The sequence below is a fragment of the Genypterus blacodes genome, unplaced genomic scaffold (assembly GCF_046128005.1).
Source record: "Genypterus blacodes isolate CSIRO-AG114 ecotype Tasmania unplaced genomic scaffold, CSIRO-AGI_Gbla_v1 ptg000053l_1, whole genome shotgun sequence".
NCBI classification, from domain to species: domain Eukaryota; kingdom Metazoa; phylum Chordata; class Actinopteri; order Ophidiiformes; family Ophidiidae; genus Genypterus; species Genypterus blacodes.
Genome location: NW_027466865.1, coordinates 3,015,350 through 3,041,389, shown reverse-complemented (window position 1 = coordinate 3,041,389; position 26,040 = coordinate 3,015,350). Strand labels below are relative to the sequence as shown.

Below are 26,040 nucleotides of genomic sequence, written 5' to 3'. Positions count from 1 at the left end.
CAGCCATTGTGACTTGTTGCCTCGTATAGCTTAAGTATGAAATTATACGAGACAGCTGGAGAGGAAGAAGAAAGGGATGATGACGGCGGCAGGAGAGGGGCTGCCAGGTTCAAGTGATGTCATTGTTCTGTCCCATCAGACTTTGTTTTCCCTTGTTTTTATAGTGTAATGAAGTGTGTGTTAAAGATTGTCAGAGTTTTAAAACTTGATCTTCACGCCCAAAGATGTGAATGCCGTCAAACCAACCCAGAGGCGTTATACTTACATACTTGATTGATCTCTCCCTTCCATAGCATTTTTGCCATGATGATATTATACCCCTATTAAGACAGACAGGTGAAGTTGGTTTCGAAATGATCTGGATCAATTATTCAGATGCTGAGATCTGATCACAGTACTTGCATGTGCGCTTTGTATCATCATGCGTTTCAATATTCCAATTCTAATCATTATGGAGGCAGAATTGAAGTGGAGGGTACTCTGCCTTGTTTTGCACTAGGAGAGAAGATGGCAGCAGCAGGAGGAACTTTTCCTTCATGCAAGCAGGGACATGGTCTCATCTCCTGAAGCAGGTTCAAGGCAGACAGATTACAAAATGTTGTATGATGGCAATAGAACTGAGAGAAGAAGTCGCCCCCTAGTCAGACGCCTCGGCTCCACCCACTCAAAGCACATGGACGCTCATCACTCACAGGAAAAACAAGCCTGTTTTAACAGTGGAGAGCTGAATTAAAGAAGGAGCCAAAGTGGTGTGTTGGGCCAGATTTTCACTTCTAAAGCTCCACAGATTGCTTCAGTTTCATCCCAAAAAAAAATCCTCCTGTTTAGACATTAGATAGAGGTTGGCACTTAAAACAGGGTATTCTTGTCCTCGCCCGGAAAGCTTGTTTATTTTCCTGTGTATCACAAAGGCCCAGAGCCCAAAACCGGTAAGAAAACAACATGGGAGGAAAAGTGGAGGAAATTTAATTAGCGGTCGTCCGTTCCTTCAGCCCCAGCGCTTGGTCTCAGTCGGACAGATCAGTGGACAGCGGGAGGAAGAAAAGGCTGCTGATTAATGACTGAGCCGCTGTGTGTCAGTGTTCACTGTCTGTGTATGTGTGTGTGTGTGTGTGCGTGTGTGTGTGTGCTTGAAGTCACAAGATGTGTCGCAGCATGGAGACAGGCAGGAAAAGCTGGACAATCCCAGTGCAGGAAAACACTTGAAATGGAGATATGGCAGATTCTGAAATGTGAAGTGGAATAGGGAAGGAAAAGAGGAATGTTCTTGGGCGAATAAAGGGTTAAACGACGGTCTTCTCCCCACGTAACCAATATGCCATCAATAATCAATGATCTGTTGGCTGTAGTTAAAGATTTTTAGAAATGTGTAGTGAAAGTCAAGAGAGAGCAAGACCCCATCTCTCTCTCTCTCTCTCTCTCTCTCTCTCTCTCTCTCTCTCTCTCTCTCTCTCTCGCTCGCTCTCAACCCTTTAATGCTTTAGTGGAGCTTTGCCAAGTTTCACTGTCAGGCCTCCTCAGAGTTGCCCCCTCACACACACACACACACACACACACACGCACGCACACACACACACACATTTTGATCGCAACAACCCACTTGTATAATTCTGGTTATGCAATGGTGGGTGAATGGCCACCCCACATTGTGCACTGAGGCAGACACACAGCTAGGTGGGGGTTGCTGATTGGGAACGATGAGGTGAATATGAGGGAGAGAACAATTAGCAGAGGAGAGAGAGAAACACAGGGAGAGACGATCCCTTCATCACATGAAAACGCTTCACTTTCTAAAAGCAAGTCAGAGAATGTGTCAGCGCGGTGAGATAATTAAGAATATTTCAGACCTGTGTGCCTTTTGAAATCATTTCTTTTGCAGAGTGCTAGAGGCTTTGTAAACCCTCAGAGGCTCCTTTCCTCACACAATCACCTCTAATCAAAGCTTTTCACACATACTATACCAGTAACTGCCCACCAGGTGAAACACATCTTTCCTCCAAGGAAATGATTTCAAAGGGGTCAAACAATGTATTTCTCTCTGGCATGGGGATGTAAACCTGTGGAAAGGAAGACTGAACGGCCATGAGGACTGATTTCCTCCCACGGGGACGATTGTGGCAGATTGGAGCTGCACACTGCAGCACCCTACAGGCTGGATGGTTGTGAACATGATGTACAGCACGGTGGCAGGGTTGGGGTCAGTGTACCTGGGGTGGGCCTCATCTTTGTCTCATGGTGAGGTCACTACCTCCCCCTGAAATCTCTCTCCCCCTCTCTCTCTCTCTCTCGCTCTCTTTCTCCCTCTCTCTCCACTGAGACACTGTGCCACAGTGTTAACCTATGGCTCTAACTGGGAATAACACACCATTAATTCTGCCCTGCTTAACTGAGGCCATTAAGGTGTGTGTGTGTGTGTGTTTGTGTGTGTGAGAGAGAGAGAGTGAGAGAGAGAGATAATGTCTATCTGTGTGTCAATTTAAGCCAGGATGCTGCAATGATCATTCCACGTTGGAGAACTGAAAGTAACTGAAACAGAAACTCGCTATTCTTTTCTTGACCACTAATTGGACAGGAAAAGTAAAGTTTGTCCTGCTGGTGGCACAAGAGGAAAGGACTGTGTTGTGTCTGTGCTCTGCTGAGTAACAACAAGTCCTCAACAAGAACTCTCCTGTTCTTTTCAAGGCTATTGTGTACAGAAACTTGTGCTTCGTTCGAGTGGTCTGGAAAAAAGCAAAGTTTGTACAGTTGGATTTTGCATCAGTTAACTCCACCCTCTGACGTGCACTCCAATGCAGCAATTAGTTTGATCTGTGGGTGGTGCTTAAGGAAACTCCTATATTTACATGTATTTTCTATAATTGTAAAATATAGGCATTGTAATCAATAGGTGCTAAAGTCAAACAGTCTAGAGTTATTGTATTTTAGATTTTCAGGCCAGAATCTGTGAGAAAATGATCAAAGTTTGTCATCCTGTAGCTTTTTTCTTTTACCTTATTTTCTGATTGACTTGATGTTGTGGTGATGGTCTTATAGAAGACGTTTCATTTCCAAACCTGACCTCAGATCAGTTTCCTGACGTCATGTGTGATATTAATGACTGTCTCTGAGCACACTGAGTGCTTCAAGTGATTCTTTCCCCTGTATATTTACGTTGAGTAAACTACCTCATTTATATGAAAGCGGCAGAGTGGAGAGCTGCTCTAGGAGGCTTCTCAGCCCATGTCCTCCTCTGTGTGACACACAAGTGTGTTATGTTCTTTGTAAACATTTTTATAAAGCTTTAGTTAATGTGCTGAAGACGTCCCTGGACTCCTTTTTTGTAGGATCATCGAGCCTGCACCCCACATTAACATTCAACAGTAATATGGAAGAGTTCAAAACTGTGGGGGGGAAAAGTTAAACAATGGCTTGTTTGAAATGCAGCCGGCAATGCAGTGCAAGTAACATATTAGAGCCAAGCTGATCAGTCTGACAGCAATGTCAATGAAGAAAATGTGTGCAAGGTTAACAAGCAGTGCTGACACTTGACGAGTGAGAATAAAACATGACAATCAAGCATGGAAGACTTCTAGAAAAAGTAATTCTAGTGCAATGATCTGTGTGTTGAAACATTTAAAACCGGAGGGCACTCCAGCACACATTCCTCCACCAAGGCCAAGCAATCTTCGGAGTTTGCTTATTTTTGTCCTTGCAATGTGAAAGGATCTGGATCCCTCCAGAACTGCATTAAGAATCTAATCAATTCTTCCTTGACCTAAATCCCAAACAAACAGACAAATAGAAATGCAGATTAATAAAGGCAGGGTAAAGATTTAAAGCTTGTATTAGGATGATTACACTTCCGTGGCTTTTAAATAAGGATTGATGTAATCCCGGCAATAAACATCTTCTCCCATCTAGTGCAATTTCACACTTGTTTCCAGAATGAAAAATGTACTCATCTTGTGTGTATGGAGGTTGACGAGCTTTTCCTTGGTAAATATAATTAAGATTGAATCATCTCGGAATAAAATCTTGAAATGTTTGTAAACTCCTGTTTTAGAGGTGTTTTCCCACTTGTACCGCAATCTGGTCTTGGAATTCCGTGGCTATGAGTCGAACCCTTTAATATGAGTGAAAGGGGATTTGTGTTAAACAGAAATTGGTTGGAATAAACCTGACAAGGCCATTAGAGTTCAAGTTATTCCCTTGTAAATGGTTCCAGGTTTGTGTTTGTGTGTGTGTGTGTGTGTGTGTGTGTGTGTGTGTGCGTGTGTGTGTGCGCGCGCGTGTGTGCGTGTGTGTGTGTGTGTGTGTGGGAACTGGGAAGTCCTCACTTTTCCTTTGACGTGACACAGCAGATTCAACGTGACGACAGTGTCAAAGAGTTTTGATTGTATGTCATCCAACCAATATAATTACGAGTCAAGCATTCGTAAACAGAATAACATGTTATGACAGATTTACAGTCTGTCAATAAAGTGTCAGCAGAAGATCAGAAGGATGCTGAGTCGTGTCAACAACTAGAAAAGTTGAAATGGAAAAATACCAACAATAGGTTGTTTTTGTCTGTTATTGCCATCAGTATTTCCGCCTTTTTCCAGTGTGTGGAGAGTTCCTTGCCCTTGACATGCACAGCAAATGCAGTATTTCCAATAAAAAAGATAAAACTGAAGAAGAGGCATTTTGAACATATTTTTGTTTCTTTTCGCTGCAGTGCTGAGGCTCAAATCAGATGACAAATAGCCACGTAACTTAGATTTTATTTTAGCTGAATGTAAATAATGTCTTGGCACAAACGCACGCTCTGAGAGGGAGAGAGCAGGGAAAAAAGGCGACCACATATAAGAAAATCCATGGGAGAAAAGTATGCCTTTATCTTTTAATAAACCGTAAAGCCAGGAGGCAACATGAAATTACAGCATAATAGCAGAGGAGAGTCTTCTGAAGACTTAATTGCCTTAATTATAGTAGTGCAGAGAGAGAGAGAGAGGGACAGGAAAGCGGGAGGAGAAAAAACAGAAGCGAGGCAAGCCGAGGAGAAGAAAGTAGGAAAGAAAAAGGGAGTGATGCAGACGCGACGGAGGAACTTGAGCTGGAGCTGCACGCTGCAGGTGTAATCCAGGTGTGTGTCTGTTTGCACATGACTCACATGAGTCATAGGACTGTTGGTACACTGCAAAAAATCAAATGTTCTGAATTCCTGTCTGGATGTGAATTCTAAAAATGTTTTGTCCTCAAACAAGTGCTCAACACTTTTCAATTTTCAATTATTTTCGGAAATCAAGCACCAGTTGTGTTTATATCAGTACGGTTATCTGTAGAATCTTCTGGGCTGTATGTGTTGAATATTATCAAAGTTGCAAAACCTGACACCTATAAAACTACATCAAGTAAAGCAGATCCATGCCAATCCAATCTTAGCTGCTCAGAAAGCTTTGACCTCTACTTCTATAACATGTTTACATCAACATTTAACACATTTGAAAGTACACACCTGGTTAGAAACATCCACTAAGTACAATGCTGGCGAGTCGGTGTTTAAGCATCTCAGCTGACCAATTGGAACAGAGCAGCCTTTTCAGGAAAGGGCTATAAAAAAGATGATCCCCAAAACATAGTTTTACTTAGTGTGCACAGCAAATGACAAGAACTTGTTCAGTGTGTTTTTGACTTATTAAAGCATTGCAAAACTTTATTTAAAAAAAGTCACCATCATACATCTAACATACTATACATGATGTATAGGAGAGAAGGTTGGCCATTTTAAAAGTTATTGTTTAAAACGATATTGATGTATTAATAATGTGTCAGACTAAAAGATTTTATTTGACTTTTTTGATGTTACACACACAAATGTGAATGATTGATTGAGCGTTATGCTGAGAAAAGTCTCTTTCCAGACGAGTGAAAATTTCTCTCCCTCAGATCTTACAAGCTGGCAGACTGACTTAGGGATGCTAAACATAGCTTTCATTTTCCTCTGTGTCTAGACTGGGCTCTCACTACTTTGTGCTGTGGTTTTTGTTCACTCAGGAAGATTGTACCGTAATTCCCATGCCTCAGAGCCTGTGGAAGTTTGTTGAGCCTGCAGTGTTGCAATATTATACCTGTGAACCCCCCAACTTCTGAGTTTTTGTTGATTTCTGATCATTAGTGACTGATTGATGGGGGGCATGGATTTCAGCTATGAAGCAAGGCATCTTTCTGGGTTTTGAAACAGGACATATACAGATTTCCATGTTCTTATTTTCAATTATTGTTCTACTTTGAAATGGTTGGAATGCTTTAACGTGCAGCAAATACACGGTGTGATCCACTTCTACTTGCCGCAGCACTGGCATGCACACTGAGTGAAAACGATCAATTTCATGTGCTGTCTCTTTAAAGCCCCCTCCCCAAAAGACTGCTGTGTTGTGATGAGTCATAGCAGATGCTGGCAAGGCTCATAGTTTGTGGGTGTATAAGTGAGTTCAGGTGTATTACAAGCTGACATCATCATGTTCCGGAAATTAAGGATAACAGTGTTCGGGACTTATGACTTCCTTCCACTGGAGACATTTCCTTTGGCATTTACCTCAAGTTTGAATACGTTTTGCAATATTCAACACACACTCACCACTACATTACAGTAAAAAAAATTGGGACTACAACAAAAATCATGATATGTTCCTTTATTGAAATTTCCACTTAATTACCTGAGATGTTTTACTTTATTCAGGTTAATATCCTCCTGCAGCTGCAGCTCCTCTCAAAACATTATTCACACCTTTTTAATGCCCCAATGTAATTTTAAGAAGTCACAGCTCAAACCAGGTAAAAGCTGCATGAATTCAAAAGTGGGAAAAAATCATCTTGGAGAGCAGCCTGTGGATTTCCAGGATGGCCCCCAAAAAGACGCACAGTAATCGTTCATCTTTTGAAATCGGTCAAATCTCAGCGGGGCTGAATATGAACAAAAGCTTTCATTTCCAGCACATTATTTGTCTCTGTGAAAAGTTTGCAGAGGAGGGCTGAATACTCTCTCAAATGTCCTGTACCATATCTCCTTACACAGGAGCCCTGCCACTTGTAATTCTATAGCCAGTTTGAGTCTGTGAGGTAAACAATATTTCCACTCCCCACCTTTTCTCTCCACCTACCAACACTGAAGAGCTTAGTTTATTTTGAACTTTGAGTCTGCACGAGAACAATTTAGATTACAGTGGTAAGAAGTGTTTATCTTTACTTTGCTGTCCGAGGTTGTAGTATTTTTACAGGCTTAGGAAGGAGATGTGTCGTGTTTTTTAAGAGAGCTGGTTTGCCTGTGGGTGCATTTTTGTTGTCGTCAGGCAAGTCCCTGCACTGCAGCGCAGGCCTGCCCGAGTGGAGATTCTTTAGGAGGGAGATCTCTTTCTTCTCAAAGCGTCTTACCAAGAGCTATTAATTATTAACTGGGAGAGCTAACATCAAAGGCGCAGGCTTGTGCTGAATTAAATGGAGGCTAGAGCCTGGCAGAGTGAAGCGGAGAGAAAACTGGGTGAGAGGGAAAAGCTGAGTGAGATTTCGCACCGCTTGCTTTTGAACTTCCAAGCACAAAAGTGGGAGAGAAATAAGGAGCGATGTTGGCTTATGTAAAAAAAAAAAAGGAAAGTTGGAAGAGCTTTTATTTGCGACAAAAACGCGCTTGAATGTTTCAGTGTGTGATAAGGCTTTCATTCGGGACTGGGGGAGATCAAATCAGTTTGCAGGGTTAATTGGTCTTTAATGAGCTATGAAAGCCAAATTCATAAACATGGATTAAACCAGAGGAAATCGCATTTTGAAGGACTCTCACTCGTCACAGACACACAAAGAACACTTTCTTCAAACTGAATAACACTCCCAGCTGAATCCATGCATTGTGGTACATGTGTCAGAGTAGACATCAGTAATTTTACACTAACCATGTAACCATGTTGAATCCCATTCCTAACACAGATCTCTCAATTTGGATTTTGTGGGCCAATCACAGCGTTCCTGCAAATAACGCTGGTGGGATCCATAATTAAGTTTAAGTACTCATCACTTAGGAAAACTATTGCTTCAGAGTAAAGATATGGACACAGCTTACTTAGTTCAATAGACAATATGAGAGGTTGTGGAGTCCTAGTGTGCTGGAGCAGAACCAGCTGAAGTAGCTGTTCATGAGGCGTTTAGGTTTCTGTACTTTCTTCCACAGTTTTCACATCTCTTCTCCACCAGGGGGGTTAAAGATGCAGAAGGCTTCTCCACTCCACTTCTTCCCTTCTGTCTCCGTCTGTAGTCCGGAGCTGTGACAGCAGAGTCACAGCAGAGCCGCACATTGTTACTTAGATCTTCTTCCCCTTAGTTATGAGGAGTGTTTGGCAACAACCCAAGGGCACTTGATAATACCAGGATATGATCCCAGCCACGTTCCCTCCGATCATGTAGTAGTGCAGACATCAAACCGTTGTCTAAATAGGGCACCATGATTCAAGCAGGGTGAGAACGGGTTGGAGAGGAAAGCAGGAGTTAAGATAAAGGAACTCTTTTTTTCCAGATGACGGGAAGCCAATTTGGATTCAGCACGGAGATACTTGAGGTTCTGCAGATCCAAGCATTTCCTTTATCTCTCGCCTTTAGCATAACTCTAAAGACCTCTATATTATGACTTTCTCTACTCTGGGATGAAAGGAAATTCATTTCTTTAACAGTTGATAACTTTTCCCAAACTTTCCTAACCACACCGCATACTATATAAGAAGTGAGTTCATATTTGGCTCCATATGATACTCGTTCCCTGTAGAAGGAGAGAATGCATTAGTTTGTGGTACGCACAAACCTCGACAGTTATTCACAGTAGGTTGTACCATCAGAGAGATAAAGTAACCATGCACAGTATTCAAGTACTTGGCTAAATTACAATGACGTACTCATGCTCCATATCATTTCTCTGACAGCTGCTGATATCTTTGGCTTCAGGATTTTGTTTTATCTACAAAGTAATTTCGGGAATCCTCCTTTTCCGTCAATCATGGCTTGTTCCATCATAGGTTTAATCTTTCCCACTTCTACCACTTTTCACCAAGGCCCAGACATCTTTCACCTGTAAATCACCAAACCCATGCTTGGTGGGCATTGTTGAATAAGCAAACATTATTACTGGCAACATTTTGTTGTTGTCCTGTTACTACTTAAGTAAAGGAATGAAGTGTTTCTGCCTTTTAGTGACTTGCACACCCTAAGCACTGTAATCAATGTCTTGTTTACGTCTCACCTGTTGAGTTTTCGCTCCCTTTCTCTGGTGTTACACTGTCAGAGAACTCCCTCTAGTGGCATTAGGTGGAATGTGGCAAGTCCATCTTGGGCCGCAAGGGATCTTTTAAATCTTGCGCTCACCACTGGTGTTCCATCATATCTACACGTACATCTAATGATAACTTTGTGCTGTGTTTGCAGGCAAAGAGAGCGGTGCAGAGGGGAGCTACAGCCGTGATCTTTGATGTGTCCGAAAACCCAGATGCCATCGACCAGGTTTGTACACACCTCAGATTACCCAAGCATTCATGCACTCACGTTTCAACAGCGTTGAGACACCATAATCTGCCTCGGCCTATCTGTATCACAAAAAAAGGTGAATAGAGCTCAGCGGCGTGCCCTGCCCTCCTGCCTGCTGCTGTGTGCTGTTTGTACAAACAATGATCTTTCTATCTTTAGTTCTGCTCAAAAGCATGTGGATCAAGCCGTGCTCATTCAACCATTCTGGGCCTTTGAGCCTCGCTTGTGTTTGGTGTGGAGCACAGTGCTGTCAGAGAGTGAAAATGGATATCCAGGTTCAGCTTTCACTAGACCATGACCGTGCTCTGTTGAGCTCATAATTGCAGAGGTAGTGAGCTCTAATGCACATCAGCTCATTACCTCAAGACCACGGATCTGTCTTTGAGCACATGGCTTTAGGAAGAGCACACCTGCCCTGTGGAAACCATGTGTCTCCAGATGTGGTGATTTTTAAAAAGATGAAGGATTACATGCTCCTTCATATCTGCTCTTTCATAGTATTGCACTCATAGAAATGGGAATACCAACTTAGGATGGACAAAGCACACTCCAGACCTGGGGCTGAGAAGGAACCAAGTACATTTACTCAAGCATTCGACTGAAGGCCTCAAATTTGGAGGTGTTTTCAACTCTTCTTTCACTGCTCTACTACTCCATTACATTTGTCTTTAGCTGTAGTTAATTGTTACTTATATCACAATTTTACAACAACATGAAAGTGTGAGTCCTTGTGTGGATACTTGATTTGTGTCATTTTATTAGTTGATTACTTTCCTGATAGTATTTGTGTAAAAATTAGGCTTTAAGTTGAAACTAAACTTAAAACTAATACACAAGGATTGCATTTGCATTTGATACTTGCGTATATTTTCCAGCTAATACTAATAATAGTACTTTTTTTCATTGTGGCACTCTTACTGGAAGAGTTTGTGTTCTGTCTCTCCACGTTGCTTCTGTATCTTTGCTGTTCAGAGGTTCACTGTATAATACACGAGCTGCTTGTCTGAGTTCCTTTGTCGCAAGAATTCTCCTGTGGTATTCATCCTCGCCACGCCAGGCCTGGACTTGCAGGTTTTTTTTCCCCTCCTCTCCTCTTCTTCTCTGCCGCTGGGTCGTAAAGCGCGTAGCTGAGAGATAAAAGGGATTGCAGAGACCACATGAAAGGCATCGCTGGGCGGCTGTGTTAAATTCCCCCGAGAGGCTTTTCCAGTCAGAGCAGCCCGATCAGCAGAGACAGGACCCACAAGGCCGAGGGGCAGGGAGGAGGAGCTTTGGGAGAATTAAGGCCCCAAGGCCGAAATTAGGAGAGAAGCTTCATGAAGTTAATGTACTTGACCTCCTTTTTCTTTAGAATTATATGTGAAGCACTGCTTAAATGGGGGATATGTGGCACAAACAGGTTGTTTGGGGAACAATTAAGGTTCTCATCAGCTTTACTGGTACAGTGACTGTTTTATGGAAGTCAAGTCTTGGATGATGAAATTATACTGGAGGGAAATCTGAGTTTTGGCTTTGTAAGTCAAAATAAGGTGTTTAAAAGTGTTTCCTAGAAAGACATTTTAAGTGCATCTCTTCATTGGTGTTCATGATGTCATTTGTGCTGTAGGAATGCGTTTGTGTCTTGCTGTTAATCAAAGGCCAAGCTAAGCTGAAGTCTCGGTGGAGTCATTTCTCACACAGACAGCAGCTTGCAGCAGCAGATGCGGGAGATCAAACGTTTCACCATCTATACTTTTCGACCAGAACATACAATATTTCACTAGGGAACATGACGACAGCAGAAGAAATAGAAATGTGAATATCCTTGGTATTTCCCTTGGGCTTTTCAAATTACAGATTCCAGCAGGAGTCTAGAGAGGAGAATAGACGCCAAGGAGGAATAAGGAGCATGTCAACTGGTTTCAAGGCCAGATCATACTATTCAATGACTTATTTCTTCCTGCTCATTGTAACCACAATTTCCATGTCTGGAGCATATAGGTCATTTTTCCCAGTTGGTTACAGAATGAGCCTTGAGCTTTGTGATGTTCACACAGTTCGCATCCATGAGCGGATCATTTACAGTGCTCAAGGGCACTGTTATCCAGACCAAACTGTTAGGGTTCGGCGGACATGGGTCTTTGAAAGGCGATGTTGACTGTGGTGAATATGTAAAAAATCGAAATAGATGTGTCAAACTTTTATAATTGGACTGGAAAAGCCTCAAACACCAATTAGACAGCCACAGGACACATCATACCTAGTTTAACCTGTGATAAAAGGTTAATAAAAAAAAAACACATTTTCCAGTCCATTCTTTTATTGCATCATTAAAAAAATGGTTTTGATGCTGATGATGAAACATTTGTGAAATACAATGTTACAAGTATAAAACTAGTCTGTCATAATATTGTTGTGACCAGTTAGGGGGTCAATTTCACAGTCTGGTAATATGCTAGGGCTGGCCTTAGACGATTCGGTGCTGATTAGCCATAACATATGGCAGATGCTCAACAACATTGGTCCCATGATTCTCAAACGTACCAGAGTAAAGACAGAATTATGGTGACATTTTAAAAGCACTTTCTTAACACTTTGAAATGTGGGACTTTTGAACATGTTTCACTCTCTTCTTATGAACCGCTGACCTCTCTTTATGAGAAAAGCCTGGCAAATGCTTTCCATAATTGTCTGTTTATAAATGTGTTCTGATTCCGATCTTAATCCAGATGCAGATTCATAATTTCCGAAGGTCTTCAATCATTAAAAGCAAATATTTAGAGGATTAAGCAGCCTTGTGGGAGCTCTCTGGGTGTGTTATATATTAGTACATCTGTTGTTTATGTATTTGCCTTTCTGCTCTCAGCTCAATCAGGTTGCAGAGGATCCCCTGAAGCGTCCGGTGGTGTACGTGAAAGGGAACGATGCTGTGAAGTTGATGAACATCGTGAACAAGCAGAAAGTGGCCCGAGCTAGGATACAACACAGACCACCGAGGGTAAGAATCACACCAATCCAATCCCCAATCCCCAATCCATGTATTCACAGATGACGTGCATGTGTGTGAGAGCCAAATTTACGGCACATGTGAGGAACACGAAAAAGGAGGCGAACATGTTTGTGAGGCCCATGCTCCCAACAGCGCTGAAAGTTTTAGATGTGAGGAACAACGAAAATTCCAGCTGTGAAATCTGACCCTCTCCTTTCTTCTCCTCTCTCTTCTCCCCTGAGGCCGAGGCCTTTAACACAGCGCTGTGAGAGATTAATATCATCCATTCAAAGAGCTGTTTGTTTGCATAGAATATTTGATAAGCAAGCAGAACACTTTGAGGTCTTGGCACGATGAAAGCCTGAGAGACGAAAGCTGTACGATAAAGTGGTTTTTCAGATTTTACACTCAGGGTTAGGGGTCAGAGATTAACTCTAAATTTTAGGTCACTAGACAGTAGATGATAACAAAATCTGAGTGTTGGATGTTTTCTAATGTTGTTCAGTATCAGTATTTACACAACCGAGCTACTTTGTATCACTACTCCACAACTTCCCAGAATCCATTGTTAGCTATAAACTAACTTAGCCATTACAGCTATAAAACGAACCCTCAACATTGGGGCAAAAAGACAAACTCGAACTTTGATAAACACTAAATTTACATTAGTATCACGTTGCTTATATCTGTTGTATCAATTATTCACACCTTGTTGATATTTGAAGTCCTTCAAAGGTATGAAGCATTGCCTTGTAGCATTATTTGCTAACTGAGGGGTTTTGTTAATTCACCTGGTTTTGTTGTGAACTAATGCGAAATAAAATAAAACAAATATATTTCTCATGTTCCTATCTCTCTCTGTCACCACGCAAGTTTGAAGCTAAGCTAGTGACTGTCGTTTCTCTCCACTGACAAGTGCCTGTGGTCTCAGCTCACACAGAGATTTGGCCCAATTTCTGAGTGCAGACAAACGACAATGAGGCCATTTATCTCAGCAGAAGCTTGAAATTCATTTAAAAGTGATATATTGTTAATCAAGTATTTATTTCCTTGATATGTAGCCTGGAAACAAGCTGTTGTGCCATGTAAGCATCACTTAGGTGTCCAAAAGGAAGCATTTGTTAACTCACAGCTAACGAGAAAGCCAGCACACTGATGATGACTTTGCTCTTCATCCTGTGGCGGAGAAGTTGCATTTCAGAGTATAATCCCTCAAAAATATAGAAAGCTTTGAGGAACGAGCATACTGACTTTGGCCAGTTGCACATTGGGCCAGTTCACCCAATGTGCAGAAAACAGAATATTTTCCCACTTCAGTCTTATTTTGTACGCAAAACAATGGTGATGAATGCAGTTTCATTTGTTTGTGTTTCTGTGAGGCAGGAAAATATGATTTTGTTGCTTGAACTGGCTTGAACTTCCCCTTTAAGGAGAGAGTTAGAAGTGAATAGTTTATCAATGTGTACAATTTATTTTTTACTCGAGCTGAATGTGAATATTATTTGACAAATGCGTGTGTTTCTTCTTTTTCTCCCTTTCCCTTTTCCACAGCAGCCTACAGAATATTTCGACATGGGAATCTTCCTTGCTTTCTTTGTAGTGGTGTCACTGGTTTGCCTCATTCTGCTCATCAAGATCAAACTCAAGCAACGGAGAAGCCAGGTTGGTTTCAAACACTCTCTCTTTCTACAGACACACACACACCTTCATTTGAGCCCAACAGTTGAGTGGTTGAGGAACAAAGACTTGTCGTATGACCTATTTATTATCCCAGTTTGACCACAAAGCTTAAGTGCTGGATAAGGTACTCCCACCTTTTACATTACATGCAAAGTTGGTTCTCCACTTTACAGAATTTCTATGCTCTCAAATCAATTGCAGAACAAAAAAAGGAAAGAATAAGCACAGAAAGAAGTAAGGGTAGGCTTCGAAGGAATCAAGGAAGGAAGGGAGCAACGAAAAAAGGAGAATGTGTGGCATGTCTTATGTTGAATGTGTGAAGTATTTAGTAATTATTGTAGAGACATTTAATGGATTTGTGGTGTATTTCCCTCTTAAATGTAAAGGAAAGTAGAAAGTAGTCATCAGTACATCGCATTTGTATTAAAATCCTTAACATCCCTGCCAAAACTGAGTGCATTTGGCTCATACGCAGAACACACCCATCATAAAATATATGTGCCCAAATCTAATTGCTCTCACACACACAGATTCAGTGCCGAGCCTTAGATTTTCCACACATCACGATTTCAGAGGGAGCATGAGGGCACTGAGTCAGGCGACAGTCACAGTAGTCCTGTCGCTGATTGATTCCTCCCATGTGTTGACAAAAAGCTCTCAGCAGAGGCTTAAGTTGGACACAGGAGTCGGGATTAGCATTTAATTAACTTTGATGAGGCGTTGGCCGCTGCACCCTCTGCGCAGAGATGTCACGACAAAGCAGAAAACAAGGAGAGGCATCCGTTAAGACAGGTGTAATCCTGACAGCACACATGTGCATGTGTGTGGGGGCGTATAATAGGTGTGTATGACAGTGTCACTCGGTGCTGACTTGCATGGGGGCTAATTAAGGGAGCAGCTCTCTCACCACGGGCAAATTGTCACATGTAACAACCCTTTTCAGAAACAGTTTTAATGAGCTGTCTGTGGAGTTTTTGCCGTATTCATAATTTCTTTCCAATTCAACTGTAGCATACAATCTGCAATGAATATGTGGAGTTTATGGTTTACTGAATGATTACTCGAGGGTTTGCACACACAAAAGCTTCACTTTGCTCTCATTGTATTAATCATATTGACGAATAACAAAGTGCAGAGGCTGTGCAGCCTTGGCAGAGGCATGTGCTCATGTGAGTTGTTTAGCTGAGCTGCAGTAAGTAGTAGGTGTCAGCTTCAACCATTCAACCTTCAACCCCACGACTAACAAAGAGGCCAGAGAGTCATGGCTGTGGATTTCTGATATATTATTCAAAATTCTTTAATTTGGCTAGTAGAACATTTTCAACAAATCATGAACAGGACATTCAGGTTATTGTATTGTATCTCTTTTGGCTTTGGCTTGGGTTTAAGTATCCAGACTGACCCCTTTTTCCACCCTCCTGCCCCCTGCAGAGCTCCATGAACAGAATGGCCATCCAGGCCCTGGAAAAGATGGAGACACGGAAGTTCAAGGCCAAGGGAAAAGGCCAGCGTGAGAGCAGCTGTGGGGCGTCTGATTCGCTGAGCAGCAGCTCCACCTCTGACTGTGCCATCTGTCTGGAGAAATACATTGATGGGGAGGTGAGGGAGGACACAGTTTTTGTTCTTTACTCTTATTTTTTTAAATATTTCGCCCCAACTATAGATGGTTGGTATGTCAGCTCTTTCTGTGAATATAAACTCAGCTGATTTATCCATACAAGCCTTTGAAACAAACAAATTGTTGCATTTATCGACTAATTATGACAGCGTCCTGATTCTAGGAGAGAAAGATACCAACACGCAGAGGACAGTAAATTGCCTTATTTCTGCTTTATTTGTAAGGTTCTGTAGATGGACAGTGAACAACAGAAATGTAGGACTCTCTCACAGCTGAAAAAAACACAAATTCTAGATGTTTCTCCAGGAACATTGTGGAGAAACAAAAACATAAATCATTACATTTCCTTACTCTCTGTGAAGGCTCCAGATTTGAAATTGGCAGCCCATTCACATCATTACTTGATCATCAGTACATAGTGTATACTTATAGTATTACTATATAATGGAACCTTGACACATACAACCTTCAGGAACTCAATGTATAATGTCACAGTTATGATAGAAACACGATACAAACACCATCAGCACTTTGGTGTGTGTTTTAATCAAAAGCACCGTACTGTATCATGAGGGTTACCATGCAGGGACCAAACCTCTTCACTCTGGCAGTGTTTTTGTGGTAATCTACCCACCGAGCGTTTTGTTCATTGTGTGCTTGGTACACATGAAACATAATGCAGTCATCTGGACAATGGCATTGGAAGTTCCCCTGATGTGTTTAGGGACCGTCGTCCTCTTTCCGGCTCCTTTTTAGATGTGAGGCACAGGCTTTGAGTGCACCTGGAGAGATAACGGTACCCAGAATGGACTGGGCTGTGATTAAGCTTCCTGTTTTCCCACTACGCCCTTCTTTAATCCTTCAAGGAGTCATTGTCAAAATATCTAACCCAGACCCCAATCTTGGACTTTGAGGATTTACTGTAACAGTGTTGCTCATCCTCGTTTACGGACGTTGGAGGGACAAAACCTCAGTGCCCACGGGGACATAGTTGGTGTTTGTGTTTTTTGTGGTTATGTGTCTCTTCTGTGAGGAGGAGAAGAAAACACAACAAAGCATGGCGCCAGGATTGCACAGAGGAAGTGGCGATATAAAAGGCTGAATGGCATCAAAGCGGTTTTTCAGCAGTGAACTAAGCAACAAAAGCTTGGGTGGAAAAGAGCCCAAAGATGAGTCACATTAAGCCACGGAGTAAAGTATTTATGGCACTAAAGAACATAGTAATTCATATTCGTAGGCCTGCTTTTGTGTCTTGGAATTCCTCAAATCCAATTTTTTGAAGTGTGGCACATCAGTCGCCAAGTGTAAGCCAGTTTTTTTATTTTGTTCCAGAAAGCAGCAAAGTCTGGACTGGCATATATTTTAGTTGTTTGTGGCATTATGGGAAGTTGCCTCTACATACTTGAGCGGATATGTCACATTGCCACAGTAAAGGCTTCTGTGGAGCAGTGCTGCCACCTTGTGGACATTTAGACTGAAACTGCAGGGTATTGTACAGTGTTACAGTAAGGACACAGGACAGGATGTTCTGTATGCAACTGTCTCCTCTTGTTTTCTTCTGTTCTATTGTGTTTTATAGATAAAGATGCAGCTCTACCGGGTAAAATCTGAACATCTTTTTCTCATCTTTTCCTCCTCCAGGAGCTGCGGGTCATCCCATGTGCTCACAGATTTCATAAAAAGTGTGTGGACCCCTGGCTGCTCCAGCACCACACCTGCCCCCACTGTCGACACAATATCATCGGTGAGTGGCTGAACCACATCTGACCTGCTTGCTGTAATGTTAAGATACAAAAAGTAGATTCAGTTTACTGTTTTAACCTGGAGCTCAACCTTTAATACATTTTGCCCTTTTTGCTTGAATTGCTTACAATGTAGACCATAGTAATGAGAGATATACAAACAGGTAACTTTCCATTAAAGCAGTTCTTCATTCTTCACATGTTTTGAACAGAACAAAAGAAGGGCAATCCAGGACCCTCGTGCATGGACCCTGGTAACCCAGTCCACAGTCGGCAGCAGAGGGTGGTGCTGCCGGTCCATTATCCCGGCAGGGTGCACCGAGCCAGCCAGGTGACGGCTTACCCAACCCGCACGAGCATGGACCCCCACGGCAATCCCATCACCGTGCTCACTGTGGACCAGCACCCGGATCCTCAAGGTTTGTATCCACCTCAGTCGACCTCTGCCTTCCTGCGGAGTTATCACCCAGCCCTCCATCTGGACCACTCTCTCAACCCCCATCACTGCGGATTAGAGCACCGCGGACCCCCTGCTTACCCAGCACAGCCGCATCACGCTGCCTTTAAGCGACCTAAGTTCCACAGTCGCAGCTTCTCGCGAGCAGCATGCTTCTCACAGTACGAGACCATGTACCAGCACTACTACTTTCAAGGTTTGACTTTCCCTCAGCAGCCGGAGAGTGGGCAGGGGTCTGTGGTGGCAGGGCAGCTTGGTGGAGGAGGTGGGGTCCATAAGAACCACCACAGCAGAGCCTTCCAGCCGGGACTCTTATACCCCACAGTGGTACACATGGCCCCTGCGACTAGCTCAAGGATAGGTGACGCTGGCAGCGCCTCTGGCCTGAGCTGTTACCATGGCCACCGCTCAGTGTGCAGCGGCTATCTTGCCGACTGCCCTGGCAGCGACAGCAGCAGCAGCAGCTCAGGCCAGTGTCACTGTTCCTCCAGCGACTCCATGTTGGACTGTACTGAAGTCAGCAATCAAGGGGTTTATGGCAGCTGCTCCACCTTCCGCAGCTCGCTGAGCAGCGATTACGATCCTTATGTCTACCGGAGTAAAAGTCCGTGTCGAGGCTCGGCAGTGGAAGCAGGGGCTGGGGCGTGCACCAGCGCTGCTGCTGAGGACTCATTTCCCCCTGCCCCCTTGGTACACGACTGCCTCCAGCCCCCTCCTGGGGCCTCGGGGTATAACTCGGGGGACCACCTCTCCAACTGCAGTTTGGAGCCCAACTACAGCAGTCGCTCATCACTGGAACCCAGGGAGAACAGCAACACTAGCACTACCTCAACCGGGGCTCCAGAGGCCACTGGAACCGACAGGGGAAAGGGGCCACACGAGGAGTCGGGGGAGCTCGGGGCAGCAGCCTGTAGCTGCTGTTTTGAAGTGCTTCCACCCAACGTGGAGTGCAAGGTGCAGGACTCGGACCAAGCTGCACGCTCTCACAGGGGGTTGGACTTTCATAGCCCCCCTGCCAAGAACTACTTTTCACCTGAGCTCATGTGCCCTCCCTCAGATCAGGTGAGCTACGAGGGGCTGCCTTGCTGTTTCTACAAAGAGATGAAGGTCCACAGGGCCACAGCAGGGCGCTACACAGAGGACTATGCTGTTAATGTGCAGTATGCAGACTCGGAGGCCTGCTCTGGACAAGGCTGCTGTGAAATCAGCCAGAGAATACCCATAATTCCTGAGGATACAGACTGCGAGTTGGGCACAGGTGCAGAGACTCAGAGCAGTTTATTGGTTGTGGAGGAGGAAGGGCGGACAGGACACGAGCCCAGAGAGGGGTATTTCACCTCAGGACAGTTTAGAGGACAGGCGTTCCCTCAGGAGGAGGAGACCAGGGCTTTATTCCACTCTCAGCTCTCTGCTAACCACAATGCACTGGGAAGCAGTGCTTCAACAAATGAGGGAGGTCTGGGGATTTGAGCTTGAGCCTAAAGAGAATGGACTCAGAAGTATGTAATTGGTACTGGATCAGTCAGTCAGTCAATCATTGAAACCCTCGGTTGCCTTGTTGTAATGAGCTCTGAATGTTATCATCTTAGATTGTGTGGATTTCTACTGAAACTGATGGCCTGACATCTCTAGATATATCCAGTACATTCCTGCGGCCACAAAAATCTCGGCGCCAAACTATGCTGCCATAGAGCTGAGACAAAGTTCTACTACACATACAGATGGAGGCTAATAACTGTAAGTAGGGTGGTTGGTATTGGCATCTGTGTACAGGCTGTCTGCTGTCAAGCTGAAGTAACTGGGCCCATTTCTTGTGAGATTCTTCTTATTCTGTCACAAGATATCAAGACTAACCCTTGTGCAAGATCTGGGGGGAATCTGGGCTTTTTCTGTTTTTATTTGTTATGTACACTCTTAATCCACAAACATCAACACGTATACATTTTGTGTATGTGAGCACATGAACACTAACTGCCTATAAAGCTTCAACCACCAACTCGAGTAGAAAATGTGTGTATGGACATAGCTATACCAAAACAGATCAAGTTGTGATTGTTTCTTTAACTTTCTTTTTCTAAGAGCAGGGAAGGTCTTTCTCTACGTGTCTGTGACCCACACATTTCTCTGAGGAGAAGAAGCTATATTATATAGGAAAATAAATGCGTAGAAATGTGAATGCAAGGCTGACACTGGTCTCTGTTCAATATATGGAATTTGTTTTATGCATTGCATTTCTGTCCAGCCTACCTGTGTGAAATGTGCCAGAGCAACATGAAAGCCTTACCATGGTAAGCTATTGTAGCAATATCTAAAGACACTGCACCGCTTTTGGTCCAATTCCTGACTGAAGTGAAGGTGTGTTAGGGTCAGTAGATTTCTTCTTAAGTAGAGTTTATCACTCTACATCTTGTTTGGAAGCCCTTAAAAGTGTTTCTTTGCTGTCACTTACCCAGTTTCCTCCGTGAGGCGTGCTCAGACATCGGTGGTTTCTTAAGGTTCTCGTTATCAAAAGGCCAAAGGAAAGTAGCTGGAGATGATTCATAATTCATAAGGGTTTCTTAATGTACTGTGACTTTTTAAAAAATGATGCAGTTATATGTACCACAGTGTATCCGTTTGATTCTTATCGTGCATAATACATACTCGCGATATCAACGCTCGTCATTCATGCCTTTCTGTTTGTCCTGCAGACTGTTTTTTTTTATACTGTTTCTATGAAATATACTCATTCTCTACACAGAGGAAAACCTTCTAAAATAACCTTATTTATAAGTTAACCCAGTGCTGTAATCAAGTGAGAATCTAATCTTGCCTTTTGCATAGAGATACAGTATGTACCTACTGCAAATATAACACTTTGGGGTACTTGAGTCACTATTTAATTTTTTTGTTATTGTTTCTAGCACTTAAGAAGATTAAAATGTGTACAAAAATTAATATTTTTAAATTTTTTTTAAGAATATAAATATTTTCTGTCATTACCATTACAAATGTTTAAAAAAGGCTAGAAATCAATCTGTGTATATTTCTGTACCTGTATAGCAAACACATTTCATAAATGGAAATATGTTCTCTGAATATTTATTTACTAATATATTTATCTTTAAGCCATGTCTTATGTTCAGAGTGTATGAACTTTTGAGTTATTTGGTTGCTTTTTATTGAGAAAAATCACTAACATGAGACTTTGTATATACATGGTAATTGCACATAAAACGATTAAATCTTCTCTGACCAAAAAACTGATTTTAAAACTTTAGTACCATACAGTTTTGTAATTAAAGTGTACAAAGACCTGTAAAATATACAGTTTTATTCAAGTATGTCATGTTGTGGTGTCCTCCTTTCTATTCCACATTTCACAATGAGTTCTAAACTTCTGACTAGAAACATGGGAGATGAGCGCAGCTGTCGTCTGATCCTAGCAGTGGACCCAGGATTCTTTTCAATGATCCATGACCGTTTCTCAGTTTGCCTGCTTTCTGATTTTTACCTCAGTTTCTTCAAACGTAACACACCAGTCTCAATTCAACATATTGGGCATATCTATCCCTTGATATACTATCACTATCATATACCCACATCTGGATCAATATTAAATCTTCAGTTTCTCATGACAAATAGGCAACAGTCATAATTAACAGTCCATAATCATTTCTCAGTGGAGCTGGGGTTCACACTCTTGACTCTCTTCTCTGCAAGAAGGCCATGCATTTAAATCCCATGCATTAACCCTGGTCAATACTGTGCAGAGCCCATGGATGTGTAGGATCTCTTTTAAAACATTGAACAATTTTGATTGTGATTTTTTGAAATTAATTTATTCTAATAAAGGTATATAGTACAGTTCTGTTAATGGTCACTGAGCAGAGACCAACTGAAAAATAAATACAGTTATCAAATACAGTGGGTGTGTTCAGTGAGCTTTAACTTTTTGTAATTGGCACAGCGTGAGACTGTACTTCATTTCTGATAACAGTTTGTCGTGAGGTGGAAAGACGACGTTTGCTTTGAACAGGAAGCCATGAAGTGAATCTCACAGCTTGAAACCAGAGTGAAGAGCCACCACCCCACCAGTGAGGTTGTGGTATTGCACGCAGTAGAATCCTGCTTCCTCGATCATACCTTTAAAGTCCTCCTGCAGAGGGAAAGAAGCAGACAATTATTCAAGCAAACTGAGTCTACAAACCCCTCTGGTCATCCCACTAAAACAGAACACCATCATTTCTTAGTTTCCAAAAACCTGACAGTTTGGAGATTCAAGGTTTTTGCCTCAAAATCTAATTAGCTGCTTTGAGCCCCCTGGTGGCCACATGCCGGAAACCCACTCAGCTGAGGGACAGACCACCCAACAGAGCCAGAAACATTGGCAGTGGCAAGAAATGGAAGAATCAGCTAAACGACAAGAAAACTAAACGATTCAGAAGAGGCTACACAAGTGAAAGTAGTCGTGAAAAATTGAGCGATAACCCACCTGGTCAGGGAATTTGCGGATGCTCTCCACCAAATACTGGTAGGACTTCCAGTCTCCAGCAATCACCTCTCCCAAAACTGGGATCATCTGGAAACTATATGCATCATAGAGCCTGAGGAAGGGAATGTGGTACGATTCATTATCCAAAATATGGGGTAAAGTAAATTGTACTTGTGTATCCCAGAGTAAGAGCTAATTCGGAAGAATCATCCTATCAGAGAGTAAGAAAGAATAGAGGGAAGCAAAGGACAAGGACTGAGAGAAAGGAAGAAAATAGTGGAAGAAAAACAGAATGGAGGAATGAAAAAGCTCCACTGGCAGGTAGGCGGATGGATCGGCGACATCGTGCTGCTTTACAGAAACAAACAGACTCATTTGCTAGTTGAGGACACGCCTCCTCACCTTGCCAGGACAGGATTTGTCACTTTGCTAAACTCTAAGCACAGGAACCTGCCGCCAGGCTTCAGGACCCGCAGAGCCTCCTGCAATGCCTGTGAAACAAAACAAAACACCAACACTAAATGTGATAAAGCAGGTCCATGATGCAGCACATTGTTTGAGCTTAAGTACTACAAGAAACTACAGAGGAGGGACAAATTTAAATGAATTACCTGATCAATATGGGTGACATTGCGTATGCCAAATGCGATGGTGTAAAGATCAAACTGGTTGTCATCAAACGGCAACTCCTCCGCATCCCCCACAACCCAGGACAGGCCTGACACACACACACACACACACACACACACACACACACACACACACACACACACACGCACACACGCACACACACACACACACACACACACACACAAACACAATTTTACTGTGCGTTAACTTTAAGTGCTGTGTGTAAAATGTTACAATTTGTTAATTTACTTAAACATAAATGGCTCAAAGTATCCCCTCATTCCCTGGAGTTGAAGGATAGATCCCAGCCCACTTTGCCACCTGTCTTACCAGCAGTGGTGCTGGTGCTCCTGGCTTTCTGCTGGCCCACTTTAAGCATCTCCTTGTTGATGTCACAGACCACAGCCTGGGACTCGTGGGACTCGGCCTCGTCCTCTGTGGAGTAGTTGTTGGCAATCTCCTGCCACGACGGCGTCTGCATTGCCCGAGCCGCCCGCCGCCGCTTCCGCCCCTGCTGGGAGCGAATGTAGTCCATGAAGCGGAAGGCGATGTCCCCTGCAGGGAGGAAACAGGAATGCAGGTTTTGAACACAGACACGCTCCTTGTACACAAACACATCCAAAGTAAGGATCTGATCTTTACCTGTTCCACCCGCCACGTCCAGCAGCCGTGCGCCTGGCTGTGGGTGCATTACGTGCATCAGCATGTCCTTCCACAGGCGATGGATGCCCAGGCTCATGGCATCGTTCATGACGTCATAGTTCTGGGCGACATTTTCAAACACCTTATAGACTGGAGAAGCAGAGACCATGGACGCGCCCCATAAGGAAGCAGGGTCAATGTTTACATATTTAACATTATCCTTTACTTACTTCACTTTTCCTACCGGTTCGTACTTTTAACAGCTTACAGGATTGATTATTTGGTTTGGACTCCTTTTATTTTTTAACGTTTGCATACATTGATATTATAATTCACTGCAATCGTGCATGGATCTAAGAGTTTAAAACATCCCATTTAATAGATGTATAGTGTTGCCTGCTAAATTACATGTATGCCGAATTATCCAGCAGACACTGACCCAATCCAAAAATGTTTTAAATTCCGCGTTGAGTCAACCAAAGGGTAAATAATTGAAAACAGAAGGATTTCTAAATGACTCCTTGCTTGACCGTAACTCACCTCTCTTTGCTTTCTCCTCCTCTGGCACAGTTTCGAACCCGAAGTGAGTACTCCTGTCCGCGGCAGCATCACTAAAACAACAACACGGCGAAGGACCCGAGAAGCAACCGGGCCGAAGCGAGCGACAGGCGGCGGTGTCGGTGGCATTTCTGTATGAATGACGAACTGCCCTGCGGAGGAGCAACCTGAGGGACGCGGCCATGTTGCCTGATGACGTGACGCTGTTGGATGTCGTCATTCTATTGCGACCGAAACGCGGACATTTTTTTTTAAAGACTAACTTTGTTGAACACACAGTAACCATCGTACTTTGGCCAGTACACAAACACAAACCATAGACACAAAATGTATTGCCTTATAGAGTCATCGTGCCATGGCCTCACAATGTAATGCGGCAGCACTTTTGGTGAAGTTCTGCTTAGACTTAGACGAACTTCCTTCAAGCTATACATGTGTGTACATTCGAATGAAATGACGTTGCAATTGGCTCACCGGATAGTTAAATTTACAGCAGAAAACCCCCCAAGACAAACAATGAATAATGTAGATATAAATATATACTGTATGAAAATATATTAAATAAATTAAAAACTATGAACAATGTAGATATAAATATATACTGTATGAAAATATATATACACATTTCAGTACAACAAGCATGTTAAGAATAGGGCAATGCTATGTATAGATTGGCCCCTAATGGTTTGCGCTAAGGCATCGCTAACAAAATATTAAAAAAATATATAATTCAATCAAAATCAGGGTTATTTAAACTAATTCACCATTTTAATAATGTTATTAATATTATGAACTTTCTCCACTTGTGTTTTATACATGTTATATCTTACTCCATGACTGTATGTTTACTGCTTTGCATGCTTTATTGTGCTTTTGTATACTCAGACTGGAAGTTCCTATTGCACATCCAGCCATTCGTGGAGGGGGAATCTCTCGGAATTGGCTGTCCTGAGGCTTCTTCCTTTTTCCCTGTACATTTTCTCTCGTCCTCCTTTGGGCTGGGTCGGGAATTTCCTGATGTTGTGGGCCTGTAAAGCCCTTTGTACAAAATTCACATATTGCAGAAATCTATGTAGAGAAGTTGTTGGTACAATGTGGATGCAAATGTTCCTCGCTACATGCAATAACTACAATCTGTTACTTTCTCTCTTTCAGCGTGGAAGTCAATTCCAGGGTGGCATATCTGAGTCAGAACGGTGTGTAGACTGGAATGGCCCTAATGATAGTCTGGAAGTCCAAATAAGTAAAGTTTGATAAAACACTTTAGACCTGAAGGTGAGTGTTTTCCTGTACTATCCTACTAACCAGGGAAATTCTTGTTAATCTGCTTTTGATTGTCCTCGGAACGCCATAATCCAACCTATTTAGTGAAGACCAATGGCTCTTTAGATTTGAATCCTGAGTCAATCTCAGGCAAGATCTTCTAAATCCAATTCAGTCCACTAAAACAAATCTGGCGTCAAAAGAAGATGCACACAGTAAACGGTATCAGATTTGTTTGCATGTTTTTCAAACTTCAAAACACCATATCAGAGGATTTGTATGCATGTTTTCAAAACTTGAAAACACAGCTAACGACCATCTGAAGTGGCCTGGTGTTATAGTCTGTGAACCCTTAGAGTTGTTTGTAGAACTCATAAGCTTGACAAACAAACATAAACCTCTTGTGGGCGACATGTTTTTCCAATCAGAGGCCATGGAATGCATCTACCACAGAGTTAGAAAGTTCCAACTTAAAAAACCGAACTTCCG

The 26,040-nt window shown here is 42.7% G+C and overlaps 2 protein-coding genes across 3 annotated transcripts in view; one reads left to right on the top strand and one right to left on the bottom strand.

Annotated features, from left to right (window-relative positions):
- znrf3 (zinc and ring finger 3) overlaps positions 1-21,077 on the top strand; it is a 68,781-nt gene extending 47,704 nt beyond the window's left edge. Inside the window, exons 3-8 of one of the 2 annotated variants that reach the window (XM_076150723.1) lie at positions 9,421-9,495; positions 12,365-12,496; positions 14,042-14,149; positions 15,599-15,766; positions 17,427-17,529; positions 17,740-21,077. In XM_076150723.1, the coding sequence (XP_076006838.1) occupies positions 9,421-9,495; positions 12,365-12,496; positions 14,042-14,149; positions 15,599-15,766; positions 17,427-17,529; positions 17,740-19,454 (2,301 nt within the window). In that variant the 3' untranslated portion in view covers positions 19,455-21,077. Of the gene's footprint in view, positions 1-9,420; positions 9,496-12,364; positions 12,497-14,038; positions 14,150-15,598; positions 15,767-17,426; positions 17,530-17,739 lie in introns of both variants that reach the window. The other variant, XM_076150722.1, reaches the window with a different exon arrangement.
- Positions 21,078-21,455: 378 nt separating this feature from the next.
- coq5 (coenzyme Q5, methyltransferase) lies at positions 21,456-24,480 on the bottom strand. The gene is made up of 7 exons (XM_076150727.1): positions 24,271-24,480; positions 23,731-23,880; positions 23,419-23,643; positions 23,070-23,176; positions 22,861-22,949; positions 22,459-22,570; positions 21,456-22,122 (listed from the first exon to the last, which is right to left on the bottom strand). The coding sequence occupies exons 1-7, from the start codon at positions 24,470-24,472 to the stop codon at positions 22,021-22,023; spliced, it is 987 nt and encodes a 328-aa protein (XP_076006842.1). The 5' UTR covers positions 24,473-24,480; the 3' UTR covers positions 21,456-22,020.
- Positions 24,481-26,040: the final 1,560 nt, after the last annotated feature.